General features: G+C 46.2%; 1 protein-coding gene across 3 annotated transcripts; it reads left to right on the top strand.

Moving 5' to 3' along the window:
• Positions 1 to 8,539: 8,539 nt before the first annotated feature.
• On the top strand, positions 8,540 to 19,268 carry LOC136348852 (uncharacterized). 3 transcript variants are annotated; one of them, XM_066300015.1, is made up of 6 exons: positions 8,540 to 8,681; positions 11,964 to 12,204; positions 12,256 to 12,327; positions 12,889 to 13,381; positions 13,437 to 13,723; positions 18,818 to 19,268. In XM_066300015.1, exons 1-6 carry the CDS (start codon positions 8,608 to 8,610, stop codon positions 19,016 to 19,018), a joined length of 1,368 nt encoding a protein of 455 aa, XP_066156112.1. In that variant the 5' UTR covers positions 8,540 to 8,607; the 3' UTR covers positions 19,019 to 19,268. The 3 variants fall into 3 exon arrangements, with proteins under 3 accessions (XP_066156112.1, XP_066156113.1, XP_066156114.1); XM_066300017.1 differs by lacking the exon at positions 8,540 to 8,681 and adding an exon at positions 11,467 to 11,900; XM_066300016.1 differs by lacking the exon at positions 12,256 to 12,327 and having other exon boundaries at positions 8,543 to 8,681.
• Positions 19,269 to 19,287: the final 19 nt, after the last annotated feature.

The following is a 19,287-nucleotide window of genomic DNA, read 5'->3' as shown; positions in this document are numbered from 1 at the left end:
TCTTTGGCGTCGCGCCGCCCCGACGCTGCCACGTTTACAGGCCACGTGAGAATGACCCTTTCGGGAAAGAGGGGACGTCCGACAACAACGGACCATCCAGAAATTGTTTGGAAACGAGGACAGGACGTATTTTTTGGACAAATGATTAGGTCATTATTGGAGTTTAGTTGCCAGATATTGGGCGGGGGTCGCTGTTTTTGATATTCGAGGGAGGCGAGGGGGGCGGACGTCTCATTCGATTTAGATATAATTTTGCTCATTTCGTGCTTGTCGAGCGATTTGAGATTAATCGGGGAGTTTCACGACGCGTTTCAAATGGCATTTCGGATTTTCCCCCGTGGGACGCGTTAGGCGAACCGCAAAAGAAACGTCTTTTCCCTGGTGCAGTCGACGACGTTCGTCGGTTTTCGAGTGGTTCCAAGAACGAAACCAAAGGAATCATCCACATTTGACACGTTCGAACTTTTCCTGCCGAGCACCCTCTAGATCCAACGAGCTCGCTACTCGTTAGGCGGAACTCGTTGATATATATCTACAGGGTGATCCGACTTGACAACTTTGGATCGCCTGCGAGTCTGAAGACAGAATTTTCCTCTCGGCCATTCAGAAACCGTCTCGGCTAGGCTTAGGGCGAATCAGCTCAACGGCGGTCGCAAGTTTCTACGTGAACCCCCGAGGGCGCAGCTACTTCGGCTCTAAAATTTCAAATCGCAACACCCGCCATGTGGTACATCGTTTTAGAGATCTCTGTAAACTGCGTACGAAAAAGCACGTTCTCGGACATGAAAACCGGACAAACATAAATATTGTCCAATTTCACTCTCGCGTGGTCTATTCAGTTTTATGCCGGTTTTCGATCGAATTTGGACGTCTTCCTTTCAGTCATTGCTGGACACTTTGCCGAAAATTGTAATTAATTCGTCGTCATACGGGGTGGTCCAAGAGGTGCTTTTTGGTCTAGATTTCTGAGCACCCCGCGGAAGGATCCGAAGGCGCCGCAAGATGTCTCTGGATGCAACTGCTAAGTCTCGTGTTTCCTTAACATTCCTCTTTGCACTCATAGCGATACATTTGCTGTGAAAAGGACCATAGTTTCACGACGAAAACGTGCGATTTGCACGGAAACCAAAACATTTTGTTTAAACGGAGATATCAACAAACAAAATTGTCGCTATTGAGATGACGAAAATCCTCGCATTGGACGAGGGGATCGTGCTCAATATCCCCGAAAGGTTTACATTCGAAACGGCATTCCAGGGAAAATAAACTTTTCGTCCTTTTATTTTGTCCCGGAAACCCGACACGTGATATTTTTGTCCATCAAAACGCAATCGAACCTCGAACGGTTCCAGCCTTAACCCGAAAACGACCTGCAATCGGACGAAAATTCTTCTGCATCTTCCGCCGGATGGTGCTCCGCTGCATCGCGCCCCACAAACAAGGCAGCGGCCAGACCAACATTATCCAGAAACGTCGATTGGTCGCAAGGGAACGATAGAACGGCCACCGCGATCACCGAATTTAACGCCTCTCGATTTTTTTTACGAGACCACACGTAATGGGTCTTTTGCGAAGCTAACGCGGCCCATTTGGGAGATTTACAGCATCGCACCACTGAAATGTGTGGATCTGTTACTGCTGAAGCACCTGAGAAAAGAAGTTCCAAACGTTTTTCTGCCTAAAACGAGAAGGTGGAGAGTTTCGACGTTTTCTGTGAACGTTCCACGTTCCTGTGTTCAAAGTGACGTAATTTCTCAAAAATTCAATTTTTTCGAAACGATTTTTCTCACTCGCGGTTCACGAAGACCTCTAAAATGAGGCATCACGTGACGGGCGACGCAATCTAAAATTTTAGAGCTGGGGCAGCTACCCCTTTAGGGGTACACGTGGACGCTTGCGACCGCTCCTAAATCGGGTTGCTCCGCACTCTGCCGAAGCAATTCTCGAATTGTCTAAAAAAAATTTCACTCTTCAGAGCCAGAGTTTGGAAATTGACCCACTGCACACCCATATTGCTCAGTTTTTGAGGCGTCTCAGTCAGGAGGAGTCAGCAGCAAGAACGCTTCCTAAGCGGTCTTTCCACCCCGCTCCGCTTTGGCTCGCAGAGCCCCGAACTGTACCTAACGGACGCCCTGTACAGGGTGGTCCGGTAAGAGCGCCTCGGACGATTGCGGTTTTGATGAAAAATCGTCCCCACCCTTACGTGGGCGGCCTTACAGGGCGCAGCTCAAAAATATTGCAATTCGTACGGGGTGCGCAAAAAAACTACGATGGAAATTTACGCTTTTTCGCACCCTGTATTTTGGAAAATATTCGAAATCGGGGGAAGAAAATAGTGGAAGTCTGTATGACGCTCAATAGGTCCAAAACGAACGCTCATTGAGTGATTTGACGAAATGCGAAATTGCGAGGGTCAAGAAAACACTTTTTTTCTATCGTTTTTTGACCGTTTGAAACGGACACTTCGTCAAGTTGAAAGTAGTTCTCTTGAAATTTGATATACGGGGTGAGCGAAAAAGTTGACTACATCTTACTCGCTTGCGATTTAGAATGTCTTGCCCATTTTAAATGGAATGTAGACCTTTTTGGGTACTCACTAGAACCACTACTTAATGCCCTTTCACGTGACACCAATATGACCTCTACCCATCTCTAACCGTTCCTTGTAAAATTAGGCTTTGCCTCATTTCAGACGACAGGCCTGCGGTGTGGTGCCAGAGGCCCCGTTAAATTTCCCAATGAGTACTTGTTTTAGATCTACTGAGTGTCACGCAAACTTCCACTATTCAAAACTCATACGAAACTTCTTCTTCCAACTCCAAATATTTTCAAAAATACGGGGCGTTAGATAAAAAAAAAACGTCAGTTTGCATTGTATTTTTTGCGCACCCTGTACAAATTACAATATTTTTAAAACGTGCCCTGTAAGGTCGTGCATATAAGTGTGAAGGCAGTTTTTCGCCAAAACCGCGACCGTCCGAGGCGCTCTTATTGGACCACCCTGTATATTATTGAACATATTGCAATCTCGAAAACTTCCCTAATTCACCTACCCCTATAGCCATGGCGGCTAGTTTCCGAACGCTTTAGGGTGCGTCAAATCGTCTTTTCGAGGTTGAAAAAAATCTTCCTGGGACGCTGAAGCTCCGCAGGACGCCCTGGACACCATTCGAGTTCTTCAGGCGGCTACGAGCTCGGGATCGTTCGCTGATAGATGTCTACGTTGAGGGCGTGAAGTATTCGCAAGCCGCGAATTTTACGTTACGGGATTGATGTCACAAATCTTGATGATAAAGCTAATTTGATTGAACCCTCTATGAAGGTTATTCGGAGGTTTCCCCGTTAGAATATTGAAATATAGCGCAGGAAACACAATATGTATTTTAGCGAAATATAAATATTTATTAGGGACTCGAACAACACATAGGGCCAAAAGGTTTGCATCGCCTCGATTTTTGGATATTTCATCGTATAATGGAAAAAATGTATGAAATATTTATTTATTTGTGAATTTTAACTAAAAATAAACGATCTTGCACCGTAATTTCTTCACTGTTAAATTCTAAACAGCGAAAACAATTTTTAAAGCAGAAAATGAATTAATGACGCGCCCTCCCACCCCCGGAATCACCACGAGCTTGAAGGGGCCGCAGCGTGACTTGAAGCCGCGAGATCCGGAGAAATACGCTGCCAGTTCTTCTGCGGCAGAATAACAAGGTGGTCCTGCGAGGATTTTTTCGGCAATTCACTCCCTTGGATGCATATTCTACAAGGTTCGTGTTAGACGGCACAGCAGACCGATCTAAAGGGTTAGCTCGCCCACCCCCCGGGTGGGGCCATTTACTGCCGCGGTGCAATGAGGACGGGCGTTACTGTCCATGGAGGCTGATCCGTCACCGCCTCACCGCAGTCCGCCGCCCGGACTCAGAACGTCCCCACGGTGCAGTTGCGGACGAGAATGTACAAACGACATTTCCTCGGTGATCATGTCCGTTTTCACCTCAGAAGTCGGTTGATGAGGTACGTTCCCGAATTCGCCGTACAACATTCGGCTTAGGGACGTTGTTTTCACAAAAGTTGTTGGGAACAGTTTCTCTGTCGGACAAAAGCGCGGAATACCACGTAGCCTTGTTGTTTATGGGGGGGCACCACCAGTTATTCGATCTGATGACGTGGCGCATTTTGCGGGAAAAATGCCGAAAACAAGCATTTTGTACAGGTACCACCAGTCCGAGTCGAAACTCCGGGATTGTGCAGGTGGAAGAAGGACCGCGTCAGTTTTAACACGCCTTCGACAGAGACCAACGAGGTGCGTTGAAAGGCGAGCAGTTGAAGTGGGCGGAGTCAGTCCGGACCCAGTCGCCAGATCTGAGAATCTTCATGGATTGAACTAGTTTCGAATGTCGACTTATTTGTAAATCATTGTACGTTTCCCCGTTGTAGCACAACTTCATCGATGAATGCGACGACCCGGATTCTCCGACATTTGTTCATGATCTTTCGATGGATCTAACACTGACCCGGCGACTCTGGCCGGACGCTCGGGATCAACCATCGACAAACAGAACGACTAATTTAACGTTTCGAACGATATGGGAAAATAAATGAATTGACCGGTGCAAATGAACAATGCGGGAAATATCGATATTAACGCGCAGAATTAATGGATTAATGTTTTTTTTCGTCATTTATTTATCTCGCCCCTCTTTACTTTGGCGTTCTGTAAAATTTCCACCCCGCGAAGACGGCAAAATTGATACTAATCTAAAAATCAAAGCGGAAAGGCCGGCCGGATTGACTCCGCCCACTTCAACTGCCGGCCTCCCGTTGCGCCTTGTTGATCCTTGTCGGAGGCACGTTGAAAGTAGTGCCATCCTTCTCCCGCTCGCGCAATTCTTAGGCCCCGACTCGGACTGGTGATACGTCTACGGCCGTCTGGCGTTATTTGAGGTTAGAAGCGGGAAATCTTGGAGTGATTTTTGAACGGCGCTTTCAGTGCGTTCTGCCGCAGCACGCAAAAATCGATTTTTTTCCATTGGACGCCTTCTCCATTGGTGAACGCTTCGCGCCTACCACTCACAAGTAACAATGTTTTAATGCTCTTTGTTGCGTTTTTACCACTGTTGGAGTCTTGCGGGCCTCTTCGTGGTTTTCGGATGTGTGCGGAGTGCAACAACTCCAGCTTCGAATCCGCTCGCACGATCTTCCCCCCGTTTCCCCGCACTTCCTCCACAGGCCCTTCCCGTCTCCAACACCACTCCGACACCCCCAGCCACAACCATCGAGAAGTTCGCTATGGTGACGAAACCAGCGGCCGCCCCGGAGGGATCATTATCATTTTCCCACCCTCGACACCGTCTTAGGGTATTCACGGAAATTTCTCGGAAAATAAAAAGTGCCCCTGCGTCTCAAAAAGTCAACATTTAGTCTCGAACACCTGTGCAATTTCAATCAATTGGTTCGTTCAGTTCCCAACCAATTGGAAAATCAACCAGTTTTTGTTCAAGCTAATGTTGACTACTATTATCAGGTGCAATCATTACAAAATATGCACTTGTTGAATCGACTGAGATGAGGTTATCTTCATGGATCCCCAGAGATACGGGTATGCGTCATGGAGTTGATAAGATTGAAATCGCTTTGGGACAGGTTAAGTCATGGTAAGCACGCACGACGCAATGTCGACCACCGCAACTCTTGGAACGGATTTCAGGATCGGATACGTTCACCTATGTTCTTCCCATCCACCACGAAGGAGTTCCATGAACGTCCAAATTCGCAGCTGGGTCAGTCGCCAGCGAAAAATTCCTTCAAAAGTGATTCGACGATACTTCGTACAATCTATATGATTACCATGATACTCCTCATACTATTACTAATGATAATTCGAGCCGACTGTGGTTTAGAACACATTTGAGTTCAATATGCACTATTTGAAATAATCGATATTGAGATATTGCATTCGCGAACCTGTTCGAGACCCCTTTCGACTTTTTACCAGGTCCTCGCCATTGCGCCCCCACGAAATCGTCTTTTTCATTTCGGATTACGGCACACCATCGAGACTTAGAGATGCACGAGCTCGAGCCGGCGAGCTCGGACCGCGTTTACTTAAGGAAAACTCCATTGACAACCTTTTCAAAGTTCATAAAGCTTAAACACCAATAAACTGGAGAGAACAGCTCTCGGAAAGCGAAAAGGCGATTTCCATTTTCCAGGAAATTGGCAATCATCGTTTGTTTGTTGTGCTCCAAAAATCACAACAAGAAGTCCCCGAAATAAATGCTGAATAACGTTAACGTCCCTCTTGATGCTTTTAGCTCTCTGGTCTTTGCCTTAAGCACCTCGCAGGGCCCTCGATGGCGAAATATATTGGATTTGACGTTTTAAATTGAGGCGAAACGTGACGAGTGGGAAAAACTAGGTTTCCAAGAAAATTGAAAATATCGCCAACGAAGGCGGCGAGCTGCGCGTTAACCATACTGTCAGGCACCACTCGGCCGATCTTGACGCTATGGCGAAGGGGCCGGCGCATGGATAGCTATTGCAGTCCCCGGCCCTCCATGAAGCATTTCCTTCCTCGTTTTTTTCTTCCATTGATTTACCCGCGCGTCATTTGACGTGTCCGCGCTGGTGCTCGAAATTTACCACGAAATATTGATTTTTCGCAAATTACCCATCATCGCCCGAACTGAGCCCTACGGGGTCGATAAGGCGAGTCGATATCGGGTCGAACAAGCCATCCGGCGCCGCGTTGCCCCGGTTCAGTTTTGACGCTCCGTTCGAGCCCCCTTGTCGACTTCGTTGGAGCGGCCCGACCACGAGGCGACGGTTTTCGACCCCATGGAATGGGAATGGAACATTTTTTGAGCTCGTGCGCGAGCAGCGAAAAACTCGAAGAGATCCTCGAAGGAGCGTTTCCAGGCACTCCTGCCTGGAGGGACGAGGGAAAAGACGCGACACCAGCAGTGCAGACCGGGCCCGGTGTCCCACCTCCCAGCGTCCTCGCCTTCGTCGCCGCTGCAGCTGCTCGAACCGCAACTGACGACTTCAGTTTCGAAATCTCCAGAGATACCCCTAATCTCCGTCTACGCGAAATCAGCTGCGGACGTCTACGTGTAATATTCAGCCGAAAAAATGGCGGACCGCTCATGACACTCTACGGAACCGATCTTTGAAATTCCATATAAAATCATCGGCGTGCCAGATATCGATCTGATTCTATCTGGAATTTCGGAAAAAAATTGAACATTGAAAAAAATTTAAATCCCGCTCCGTGATAAGAAAAAAGGGGCACCTAACTGATTGAGGTCTCGAATTCCAGGCAGGTTTTCGAACGAAAAACCCCTTTCCAATTAGTAGGATTTCGAGACCATCGATCAGTAATAATTCGTATTGTATAACTTTTATTAGAACGAAAGGTGTTTGTCTTATCAGATGTACGTAATCTAATGCGCCAGTTATCTCTCGAAAGAGATATCTCTCAAAAGTATGAGGAACGCGTCAGTACCAACTTAGAAGCTGCCGCAAATCCCGTGGTGCGGCATTTACCGATGAATTATTTGCACGCCAGCGTGGGCCCCCGGAAAGTGTTTCAGCAGTCCGGGCAAAGGGTGCCCCCATCCCAGCTCAAACATCAAACCCCAACTCGAGAACGCAGTTGCATCGCGAACTCGAGAACGCAGTTGCATCGCGAACTCGAGAACGCAGTTGCATCGGAAACTCGAGAACGCAGTTGCATCGCGGAAACTCGAGAACGCAGTTGCATCGCGAACTCGAGAACGCAGTTGCATCGCGAACTCCAGAACTTCCACTACAAACGGCTTTGAGGAGTGACCGATCCAGAAGAAAAACGTCAACTTCATGCGTACGTAATGGAGAAAGTCGCTTCACTCCCTCTCGAGGCAATTGAGCTCTCGTGCGGTACGTATGTTTCACGACCGCATCTAGCGCGGGTAAGTCGATGTTTACGACACGCGTTAATCTGACGCTCCGACGCCCGATCACTCTATGTATGTCTGGTTGCATGACTAAAAACCTGTTCGGCCACAAGGGAGGAAACTACTCACGAGGGCAGATTCGGGTCTCCGCTCACCTTTGACGCGCCCTCGCATCTTCCCCAAATCCAAGACCGGCCCCCTAATCGTGCGATAATCAACGCGGAATTCAGTCAGTTTTGCTGAATTCTTCTATTTCCGCTTCATTTCAAAGCGATCCGAATTAACTTACCGAACCGCCCTGGTAGCGGGTGGGAAGTGACCCTCGCCCAGTGAGAGAAAACGTCTGTCGGGTAACGCCCATTCTCATCCGAATTCGGTTGGTTAAAGTTAAGTTAAACTCGCAGTTTTCCTTCGACTTTCCAAATTCTGTCCGGAATCCTTTGAATTGGGTTTTGACTCGGAACACCTCTGCGGGGCTAAATCGCGATTTCATTGACCTCCAGTGACACTTTCGGAAAGTTATTTTTTAGGATTTTCTCCCACTGTATTCGCACGTCAGTGTTTACTTTGGGGGAGTTTTAGCGCGCAGAACTGCACAGAAAGTTTAATGGAAATTCGAAATTAAGGAGATCTCAAAGGGCCGTCTCTTCCAGAGCCGGAGTTGGGGATGGATCTCGAATGCGAACTACTTTTTTCCGGGATGCACAAAAGCAAAGGAAAATCCCATGGAAAAATTTACTTGTAAGTACCGAGGGTAACATATCATGGAGACACTCCAGGGGGCGATAGTGTTCAGCAAAATACTACCGAACTGCCAATAGATGTGTGGTCAATAAGGCACCGTGTCCGATGTACAGGGCGGCAAAGTTTCATGTTGTCCTTCACGTCTTGAGTTTCCTCACTTACGCCTTGAGTGAAATTTTGATTTTTTAAAATGAAGGACCAAAATAAATTCAAAAATATTTTCAAAAAAATTTTCAAAAAAATTTTCAAAAAAATTTTCAAAAAAATTTTCAAAAATATTAAACAAAATTTCTAAAACGGCTGAAATTTGGTGATGTTGATTTACGTTGATAAATATTTTTGAAAATTCTACTTAGAGAGTGGAAGATACTGCAAAGAATCAAAAAGGTGAAGAATTGAGGAAGGAATTTATTCTAAATTCCAGAATTCACACCGAGCGTTTTCGCGCAAGTGCGGGAGAAAAATTTTGACTGGAAAATGAGTTAGCGTCCAGCCTCACACTGTCCTTAAGTACTGAACCCGAGGGTCAGCACCCATGGACGTACCCCGTCACGCAGACTCACTGGGCAGCTCCTACGCCAATTATCGCGTCAAACTGTAGCACCAAGCCCATGAGCCCTACACTGAATTGCTCCAGTTATAGTGACTTAGCGGAACGTCAGTTATACTTCCGGCTAAGGAGATTGCTGGAAATTCCGTAGACATACCATCCATCAGCGAATGATGGGCGCTAAACGCTCTGGACGCATCGCCAAACAGATGGTAGCATCCATAGGCGCAACTTGAGGTACTTTCCAGAACCGAAAAAGGGGGCAAAGCATTAAAAATGTAACACCCGGGGTATGACTGCCGACGACTTTGGATTTTGCTGTAAGGGGCCTTAAAGAAAGGAGGTACGGGACATTTCGAGATTTTAACTCGGGACACGGGCGAGGCAACTTCAAAACGTGAGAAAAAATGTCAAACTACGCCACTGTTACGGTGCGTTTTTGACAGTGGGCCCATTAGCATTTTTTCCTCATCCTTTTGAGCATTATCGCCGCCTGAATTTTTTCCATGATGACACGTTAAACCCTGCACGCGTAGAGGATCAAAGTCCCGCATAAACTGGTTAAAAATTGAAGTGCACATTTTTGGCGAAAGTGCTAGGACGCATCAGCATTGTTTCGACAGGTATCGTTTTAAGCTATGAACCTTTCGACGTAACAGACGTGTACAGGGCGTTCCTTAAGTGCATGTGCTCATTCCAGGGAGGATTTCACGGGAAAAAAAAACAAGGTTTTTTTCCCACACGTGCAGGGGCTGAGTGCGTCCCCCGCCCCGCCTGCAAGGTCACCCTCGGAATTCCACCCAACAGATCACCTCGTTTTGGGGACACCTAAAACCTTTAGTGCGTCGTACACCCACAGGGGGTGAAAACGGACTTAAAAATCGGATTGTGCGCGGATGCGAGACAATTAGGGATAAACCGGGTGTTTTTGGAAAAATTCGCAGACCGGTGCCCGGGCCAAGTCGAGCCTGCATTGAGGCGCTTGGCGCACACTTCCAACATTTATTTTGGGCCCCACCGCTTCTTCTTTAACTAACAGATTTAGAGTTAAGAAAAGGGGTGGAAGCTTTGAAAACGAACGGGAGTCGCCTTTGGGCATTTTTTCATGATAAAAAAATTGAAGGGGGTCGCGCCTGCGTGGGAACACGCCACTGCAAGTCTAGCTTTCGTGGTACTTCGTGGGAAAAAATGAGACATAAATTTCTCCCCTCGGGTTTGGCCTGAACGTTGCGGGGTGGGGGTTTGGACCATACTTGTGTCGGAGAAGAAGTCCTGTTTCTGCCTTAAAATCCTCCACTAGAATGGACATGCGCACTTGGCAAACATCCAGAGTAACACATGTACCAGATGAATGCGCTTTTTCATTTTCTCCCTTACGGATGTATATCATTTTTTGAGTTCTTTGAGAAATTCTGGGCGTATCCCACGTAAAACGCTCAAGTCTAAGCTCAACAGTTTAAAAAAAAATGACAGAAAATATAAATAACGATAGAGCTGTTAGTGCTTAAGAAACACCGATATGAGCTGTCGCGATCTAATGCGGTAAATGCTCGACCTGCGCCCTGGTGACCTCCCGAGAGTGAGCAACACAAATTCCTCGGCAACCTTCCTTATGACTTGAGGGGGCATTGAGCGTCTTGAGTAATTTTATTTCCTCACTTTGGTATCCTGTCGGGCTTACATACACCCCATGTTTGAGACCACCTCGCGGAAAAGTCCATGGGGGCGAGGTCGGGCGGCGTGGGAGGCCGCCCTAGTCGGAAACATTCCGATACGTGTTGGATTTCCGGATGGGTATGTTACGTGCATTACGTCCAGAATACCGCGAAGAAGTCGCGGCACGCACGGGATCCCATGCGAAATAAATTGAAAAATTACATTTATTAGCTCTGCATGCACGTGTGTTATGTCGAATAACGCACAACTAAAAACAATGTTTACAACACCGAGCGTTTGCATGGAAAATATTTCCTTCAATTTTTAACGAATTTGCGCGGGACCCGTGTGCGCGTAACACACTGTACGACGTGCGTTCTTACGGCACTCAACGCGTTCGGCGATTTTCAGCTTTTTGACATATCATCAAAGCGTTTCTGAGATACAGACAAACGCGTCGAAAAATTTGGCGATATCGGTCTTTTCGACGAGCGGTTTACATCGTAATGAGCGGATCATCCATATAATAGGGAGATAAGCCGGTATCTTTACTGAACTACTTTCTCAGATAACGTATCTACCGTTACAGTACCCAAATCATAAAATTATATTTAGTGTACTAATTATCATTACAAGCAGCGATATGGTACTCAAATAACTTTATCGCTTGGACGGAAAGACAAATCTTAGATGGAATTCACCCTTGTTTACCTCTCCATGAGCAAAAGTGAATTAGTGCCGGTTTGACCAAAATGCGTAGGTAAACAACCCTAAGTATTCTAATACCTGCGAGTACCAGCATCTACAAATAAGCTTGTGACTCACCGAGATCTTCGGTGCATCCCTTCCTAAGCGTCTAAATATAAAGACCTCGTCCCTTTTCGCTCATTGTTCCCCTGTTAGTTCACTAAAGTGGAATGAAAAGGAAACCAATGTAAAGCGGATTTAAGAAGTTGTACTGTGCGAGCCCTTCAATAGGATTTTACATTAAGTTGCCCTACAAATCTTCGGTACAGTGTTACATTCTGTCCCGTCCGCGGACGCAAATTTCAAATCGCGAATGTCCATTTCAGCAAAATGCGGTTCTATCGTGCAAACGGCACCTACAGAGACAACCCGTTGGACACGGAATTCGGGTGGTACTTTGAGGACATCGCGATCGACGAAGCCGCCACCGACTGCGACGAACACAATGAGGGGGTGCGAGCTGCCTCGAAACCACCACGGTACCAGGAGAGCTTCGCAGTGGTCCCGTTGGAGACCGAAAACGGAAGTTCCATAAGTGAAGATTCGGACACCGAATGCGATGATCTGGTAAGTCGGATTTTAAATGAGTCGGGACAGTTCAGTGTCGCGTCCCTACAGGTGCGACTCTTGTTAGAATCGAATGAGTTTCTTGGCAGATTAGAGGACACCATTAACGATATCCGCAGCATTGTAAGTCCGATAAGTTTTCTCTTCAACGTAGTGAGCCAGAATGCACTTTCGTTGCTTCATTGACGATGAAAAGTTTTTTTTCAAGAAAACTCATAAATTTACTCTGTTTCGAATCTTCGGCGCGTAATTCATTTCGAGCTAAAATGATAACGTAATAGGGCAACATTCGCTTAAAAACGAGGAATGTGTGCGAGGTAAACGTAGTCAGTTTAATGCGATTTGTCCCTAACGGTCAGCGCTCAAAACGTCCTCACTTGCCCGGCGCATTCGCCAAAGTTTGCTTAATCGCCTATTTGTTTTACCAATTCCCAATTGCGTTCGCCCGATCGGTCAAAGTCAATTAAGAGCACTTTTTCGCCTCATTCAGCTTTTCGTAGTATTTGATACTTCGCATTTCCGTAAGTAATTGGTAGATTTTGTTACCCGTCAGGGAAAACACTGCAAGTGCAGTATTAGACCGGCGGCAAAGAATAGATTTCACGGTGTGAAAATCCGCACCTCGAACCTTTCCAAGAAATTATTTCGAAAAAGTCGATTAAATTCTTTCCCCAACATTCCCAGAACGAGGACAACGCGAAACGGCACAAAATCGACTTTGCCATCAAAGAAGAATTGCCCATCGATTGTTCCCTCAACGTCCAGAACGTCGAGGGCCACATCGAAAGTCCCGAGGAGAACTTCTACAGTCACGTGAGGCAGATGGAGATTCCTCCCAAGGAAAAGTTGATAGCCCTGATCAACCCTGTGAACCCCGAGACGCGCGCTCTTCTGAGCGTGATCAGCCACTGCAAATACAAAAGTCTGAGCGAGCAGACCACCAGCGAAGACGTGCTGAGGAGCCTCAACTTTAAAGCGACGAAGTGCAACCATTTCATCACGGAAAAGTCCCCTTTCGGGACCCTCAAATCCATCAGGGGGGCCCCCGACATTCATTTCCAGTTGAGTGTCGACTCGGAGGTCGACGCTCAGTGGCGGATAATTTCTGAAATCAGAAACTATCACGACACGAAGGAGGATAACATGCTGTCGCTGATGATGGAGCTGGTTAACACCGGTACGAATCCGCGCACGCCAAATGATTTTTTTGCTTAAAACGCCTTTTTTTGCAGATTTAGATAGCAATTTCGGAGACGCGTCAATTTTCAGCGAATCTTCTGGAGAGCTCAGCAACCCGGCTAATGGGGACACGAGCGACATTGGCACGAGCATTCGGAGCAGCATCATTAGTAAAGAGGACAAAACTAGAGGCAGACACACATACCTCGACGTCCCCGATAGGCAGACCGTCTTGAACAGCATAGGGCTGGACAACGACATAGACAGAAGCATAGAGACTTTCATGTTCGAGAAAAATGAAATGCACAGGCAGTTGAGAGACATCAGAAGCAGCTTCGAGGTAGTAGAAACTTACCCAGTAATGTTGCGATACCGCACGGCTCTAAATCGTTCAACAAACGATTATTATTCATAAATTCAAAAGCAGCACCAAATAGGACTGAAAATACCACCTTGCGACGCTCGTTCGTTTCCGAACTGTTACCTCACGTCACCGGGAGGGGCAAAATGGCCGATTCGCTCAAATTGACAAGCGGCTGTGTTTGGGCCGTCAACTGACAGCTCAAATTTAGGGTCTTTCAAAACTTCACTTAATGGTGCAATGTTGTTCGGAAAAGAGGTGTAAATGGGAAAAATCAGTGTAAAAATGCGATACGGATCGGTTTGCGGTCACCGGCGTGAAATGTTGGGAGCCGTTTGCGTCGTTGTGGGGCCGTCTGCGTTATCTTGTGGTCGTCTGAATTTTACCCCATCTCACTCCAGTGTATGTGCAAAGTTGCCTGGCGCGATGGACAAGCGGGCCCCATTAGGACCACAAGGTAAAGCCGCCCTCGACCGTTGGAACCACGTCATTCTTCCACGTAATTTTCCGTGAGCAGTTGCAAGTCTCATCACGTTAAACGAGTTTCTTCGCGATAAAAACGAGTTTTAGTGCAATAAAAAAAATTTTTTTTTTGCGTAACGAAATCGCCGAGGTACAGAGGATTGCAGATCTACGAAGCCACAAACTTTCGTCGATTTAAGGCAGGAACTTGTTAACAGATTACATTTTTGTCTGGAGCAAAACGGTGCCCATTTCGAGCGTTCGCGCTAATTGATTTCCTACCAACGAACAAGTTCTCTTCAGTCTCTATGTCCTATGAAACTGAAGTTGCATCGCTATTTTTACATTCATTTCCTTTTACACCATCAAATGAAGCTTTGAAACACCTTTAATTTGAGCCGCCACTTGACCCATTTGTCCATTTAAACGAATCGGCCGTTTCGCCCCATCGGCAACTGTAAGCAACTTTGAGAAAAGCAGAAAAACGTCAAAAAATGGCATTTTCTTGTCTCAGGCAATGTTGCTTTTGAATTTTTTTAAAAATAATATATTTGTTGAATCGTGAGGCGGAGGGGGTCAAATTTAGAGCCGGGGGGTACCGCTTGTTCATTTGAAAACTCATCGTCCCAATAAGTTCAGAACGAAAAGTGATACGGAAATGCGGGTTTGTGGAGATCGGGAAGGTTGCAGGGGGAACATTTTTGATAGCCACCGCGTCAGTATTGTGCCCACCACATCTCCCGAGCCACCCCAACTTCCGAACCCCAAACGGCGCCCTACCCCGATATATGCCTCACATTAGGGAACCTTTAGAATTCACTATTTCGATCTTCAGTCGACATATTCATTGAATTGTAGCATATGCAGCCAGGCACGTTGGTCTACGCACGCCCAGCAAACTGGTATTATTTCATAGTTCGGATTATGACTCAAAGGACATTTTGAAATGTTCTTAGTGACGCCCCCCTCGCCTCAGTCAGGGTCTTCTGATGACGTGGCATCGATTCCGCCAACTTTCTAGTCACGTCCGAAGACTTCCGGTGCGTTAACAACTCCTTTTTTTAATTCTCCTAAATTGCCGCAGTCGCTGCAATTTTGCACTTAATTTCTCAAAATTTGCCGCGAATTCTCAATGGGGTCGAGATCTGGCGATTGGGAGGACTTAGCAATTCTGGCAGTGTTGCGTACTGACCAGGGCTTCGCGACGCCGGCGGTGCGTTTCGGATCGTTCTCCCTGTTGGAAATGAATGCGCTCTCGCCAGTTCCATTTCTCCGCCGATGATCGCAAATTGGCCCCTAACATGTCATGGCAGACATTTTCGTCCATTATTCCACTGATTTCGTGTAGGGTGCCATTCGCTCCCGTAACACCCCACAGCTTCAATGATCCACCTCCGCGTTTTACTTCGTCTACGTATTTCTGTCCTGCAGTTGTGCATTTAGTGTCCTCAGTGAGATTTGTCCCTCGTCTGATCGAAACGGGTTTATTTTCGTTTCGTGTGTGGAAATGACAGAGTTCCGGAACTCGACGGGGTTTCCCACACGCTTTCTGGCAAAATCTATCAGTTTCGGATGTAAAGGGTTCCGTCCTCAGCATTAATGCCGTTAAAACCGCGCTTTCTGAGAGCTCTTCTCGCTGTTTCAGTTGACGCAGGCCTGCCGATTCTCTGGGGCATTTCTTTGCTATGTTAAGGACACTTCCCTTCGGATTAATCTTTAATTCTCGCACAATAAATCGTTCATCCTCTTCGGAAAGTGTCATTTTCCGTCCCCTTCCAGGCCTGTCTTGTACCGGTCCTCGGCAGCGATGCTTCCTTGTTATCCGCCGTACTGCTGGATGTGTCTTTTCTGGATCGCCAATGTCTCGCGCAGGTTTTCCATGGGGTAATGAAGTTCGTCATTAATTAACGAGGCGCGATGCCGGTTTGCGCGCTCTTTCGTTTGCCGTTTTCGGCACATTCATCGAACGGATCAAACCGTCGAATGATTTTGAGGATCGACTTCATCGGTCTCGAAGGAATTTGCAGAAAAAAAATTGTTTTGGTAAATATTTACAGCCTGAATGAAGATAAATTTGATGCGGTGCACAGTTAATTTCGTCCCGCTTTTATTCGCTCGTTGATGTTTGTTGTTTGTTTTTGTTGAATTTGAACTGTTTTTGCGACTTTTTTTTGCAACGCGCGTATTCTCCATAACAAAAAGCGCAAAAATATCAGCTCACGACCATTTCGTCCGTTTTTGCCCCGTGCGCGATCGATCTTGCGAGTAACGATAAATAATTCTAATATCGATGAAGGGGCGTTCGAGAATTAAAAAAAAAAAAAAAAAAAAAAAAAAGAGCTTTTTAACGAAATACGTAAATAACCTTGCCGGGACCCAGTTAAATTTGATAATTGCTGTTTGGCGAAGAGCAAACAATTTGCTGCCATTATTACTAAAGCGTTAATTTATTAAAAATGGTTTATTCCATGGGAGAAAAGAGTCGAAATTGCGTCAATTCACGGTGCCAACAACGAATCTCCTCCGCCGAATGCGGCGACGCTCAACGTGGAACGCCCCGACAAACATGTTCCACGTGTCCATGTTGTTCAGATATTGGAAAAAAAATTTAATGGCTGAATCTATATAGTGGAACGGGAAACCGGAATACACTGCGTCTGCGAAAGGAAGAAATGAGTCATCGCGGCGGGCCCCACGAAAAAAATGGGTCAGAGATAAACATGCGGGTGATAACAGCGGGTCGAAACGTTGACGAATGGTCAAAACCATAAACCGCGCGTCCCCGGATCGGCGAATTGGCTCTTGCGAAAGGTTCCACCGAAATTTTCCACTTTTCGAGGTTGAAAAATCGCGAAACTGACCCATGAGCGCATCGTTAACTTTCATTTTAGAGGAAAAACGCACCATAAAAAGTTGCTTGGAATTGGAAAATTAACCCTACGACTAAGGTTCCGCTCCACCAAACACTTTTTCGATTTTTTTCATGATTCAACCTCGTGCAGAACATAAAACAAACTCATTCAACATGCCAGTTTCGTGTCAGAGAGGACTAAAAAATACAAATATTGTTCGTACGAAGCCGTCAAAGCCGGATTTCAGCGAAAACCCGATCTGACTAGCGTCTCTTCTCGGCCATGGCCAATTCTATGTACAATAAGACATTTTTGACATGTCGGACCACTGGACGGTGTACCAGACGCCAAAATATTTTTCGTCGCCTTTTTCGCGGTAGCTGCTGCAACGAGTCATTTTTTCATTTCACGGACGCACCATAGTCCGAATTAGTCGCGTCAAGTGGGCCCACACGTTGTCCATAGGGTTTAAATCCGGTGACCGTGACGGCCGTGTCACTGACGTCCTCACGTATAGTGGTAGGGCGGGAGATGAGGCTGGTCAAATCGAAGTGCCTGACCGCTCTGCAGCCGAGCCGAACCGTACCGCTGAGGCAAGCATCCCGTGAAACGGGCACTCCATCGGGTTCTCAATGGGCAGAATCGCAAAAAATGATAAATTGCATCGCTGCGAGCTGCAAATGTGGAAACACTTACTGGGAATTGCTCCGAGCGTGGGGATCAAGATTGTGAGACAATGACCCCGCTGATTAACAAACGACCAGAGTTCATTAAAAATATCCGTTCGGTAAATAAGCGTAACTGTCGCTAGTGGAGCGACGAAAATCATCACTTATTTGGGGAAGGTCATACCCAATGGCACGAAAAAATCAATTTTAGGCAGGAGTCTTAGGGGATAGCATAATTAAACCATTATTCCTTAATGAAAATCTTAATGGGGAAGCGTATTTTGATTTATTGAAAATTACAATCGATCGTCTTAATACTGAAGCGCTGGAAAATCGGGCCGGGTGAAATGGCCATCCAGTATTGGAAGAAAATCGAAAACGCTTTTAACAAGACGGAGCCCTACGTCAAACTAGTACAAGAGCGGTTTGACGAGAGAGGTTTCCAGATAGCTGGATTGGCAGGAGAGGTGCAATGGCCGGCAAGATCTCCCGACTTGGCCCCGCTTGATTTTTTTCCCTTGGGGGCTTTAAATCTGCAGTTTACAAAGCGGTTTCTTGGTTTATTAATCGTTTTAAAGGTCGAGTAACTGCACGTCGTGGAAAGATTACCCCGTCAGTAGAGTCCGAGAACAGGTGGAAAGGGGATAATACCTTTGGTTAGGAAATATTGGAGGAACTTTTAAACATTTAATACGTAATTTTTTAAGTTTACAATTTTTTTAGAACATTTCCAGTCTTTGTCGAAAAGACATTGAGTTTCATGTTAAAAAATTCAATTGAAAAGTTGCGATTGCACATTCACGAATTTCTCTAAAACGATTTCGCAAATTTTAAAATTATTTACGTCAAAATAGTGCGTTTCCAACACCTTTTAAAGTGAGGCACCAATGGAGGTGCGCCGCCATTGGAGATGCGGAAGTTGGGGTGGCCGGAGGTGAACGGGTGTTCACACAGCTGCCGCCAAAACCGTTCGCTCTTACAATCTCTGAGATCCCCACGCACCGCATTTCAGCGCCTCTCTTTCTTCTGAACTTATCGGGAGGGTAAGTTTTTAAATGAACGCCCTGTATAAATTCCCACGTTTCGTTCAGGACTATGGAAAAAAAGTAGAGAGTCTGATCGGCGAAGCCAATTCCCTTCAAAACGATCTGAGGGAAACCACCTACTTAACAAATTTGATCCATTTGCTTAACGGCCGTTTGGAAAGGGTGAAGAACAATAAGCTTCCGTTCCGGATTTTCCATACGTCATCGATCGGGGTCTGGGAAACCGTCGAAAATCTTATACTATAGAAAATCGGGCTGTAAGTGAAGGGTCGAGGGATGATTAACTGGAATTATGACAAGGTGGGTTTCGATCGATCGACTCTGTAAATTACAGGAATTAGTTCGGGAGTTCAAGTGCATTGGGAGATTAGCTATAATCTGAGAACAGGATTGTTAGGCTAAAATATCCGAATATGAAGGTAGATGCTTACCAGCCCGGGAAATAATTGCAACGAGCTAAATTTATTAATCTGAGAAATAAAAACTATAACTACCACCATGAGCTTGTTATTTTC

The sequence above is a fragment of the Euwallacea fornicatus genome, chromosome 35, assembly GCF_040115645.1.
Source record: "Euwallacea fornicatus isolate EFF26 chromosome 35, ASM4011564v1, whole genome shotgun sequence".
Taxonomy (NCBI): Eukaryota; Metazoa; Arthropoda; class Insecta; order Coleoptera; family Curculionidae; genus Euwallacea; species Euwallacea fornicatus.
Note: the sequence above shows the minus strand (reverse complement) of the source record. Positions and strands in the feature narration are given on the sequence as shown.

Coding starts and splice junctions, on each gene's coding strand:
- LOC136348852 (XM_066300015.1), top strand. CDS start 8,608: ATGGATCTCGAATGCGAACTACTTTTTTCCGGGATGCACAAAAGCAAA. Junction 8,682..11,963: donor TCCCATGGAAAAATTTACTT/GTAAGTACCGAG, acceptor TGTCCATTTCAG/CAAAATGCGGTTCTATCGTG. Junction 13,382..13,436: donor GATGGAGCTGGTTAACACCG/GTACGAATCCGC, acceptor CTTTTTTTGCAG/ATTTAGATAGCAATTTCGGA.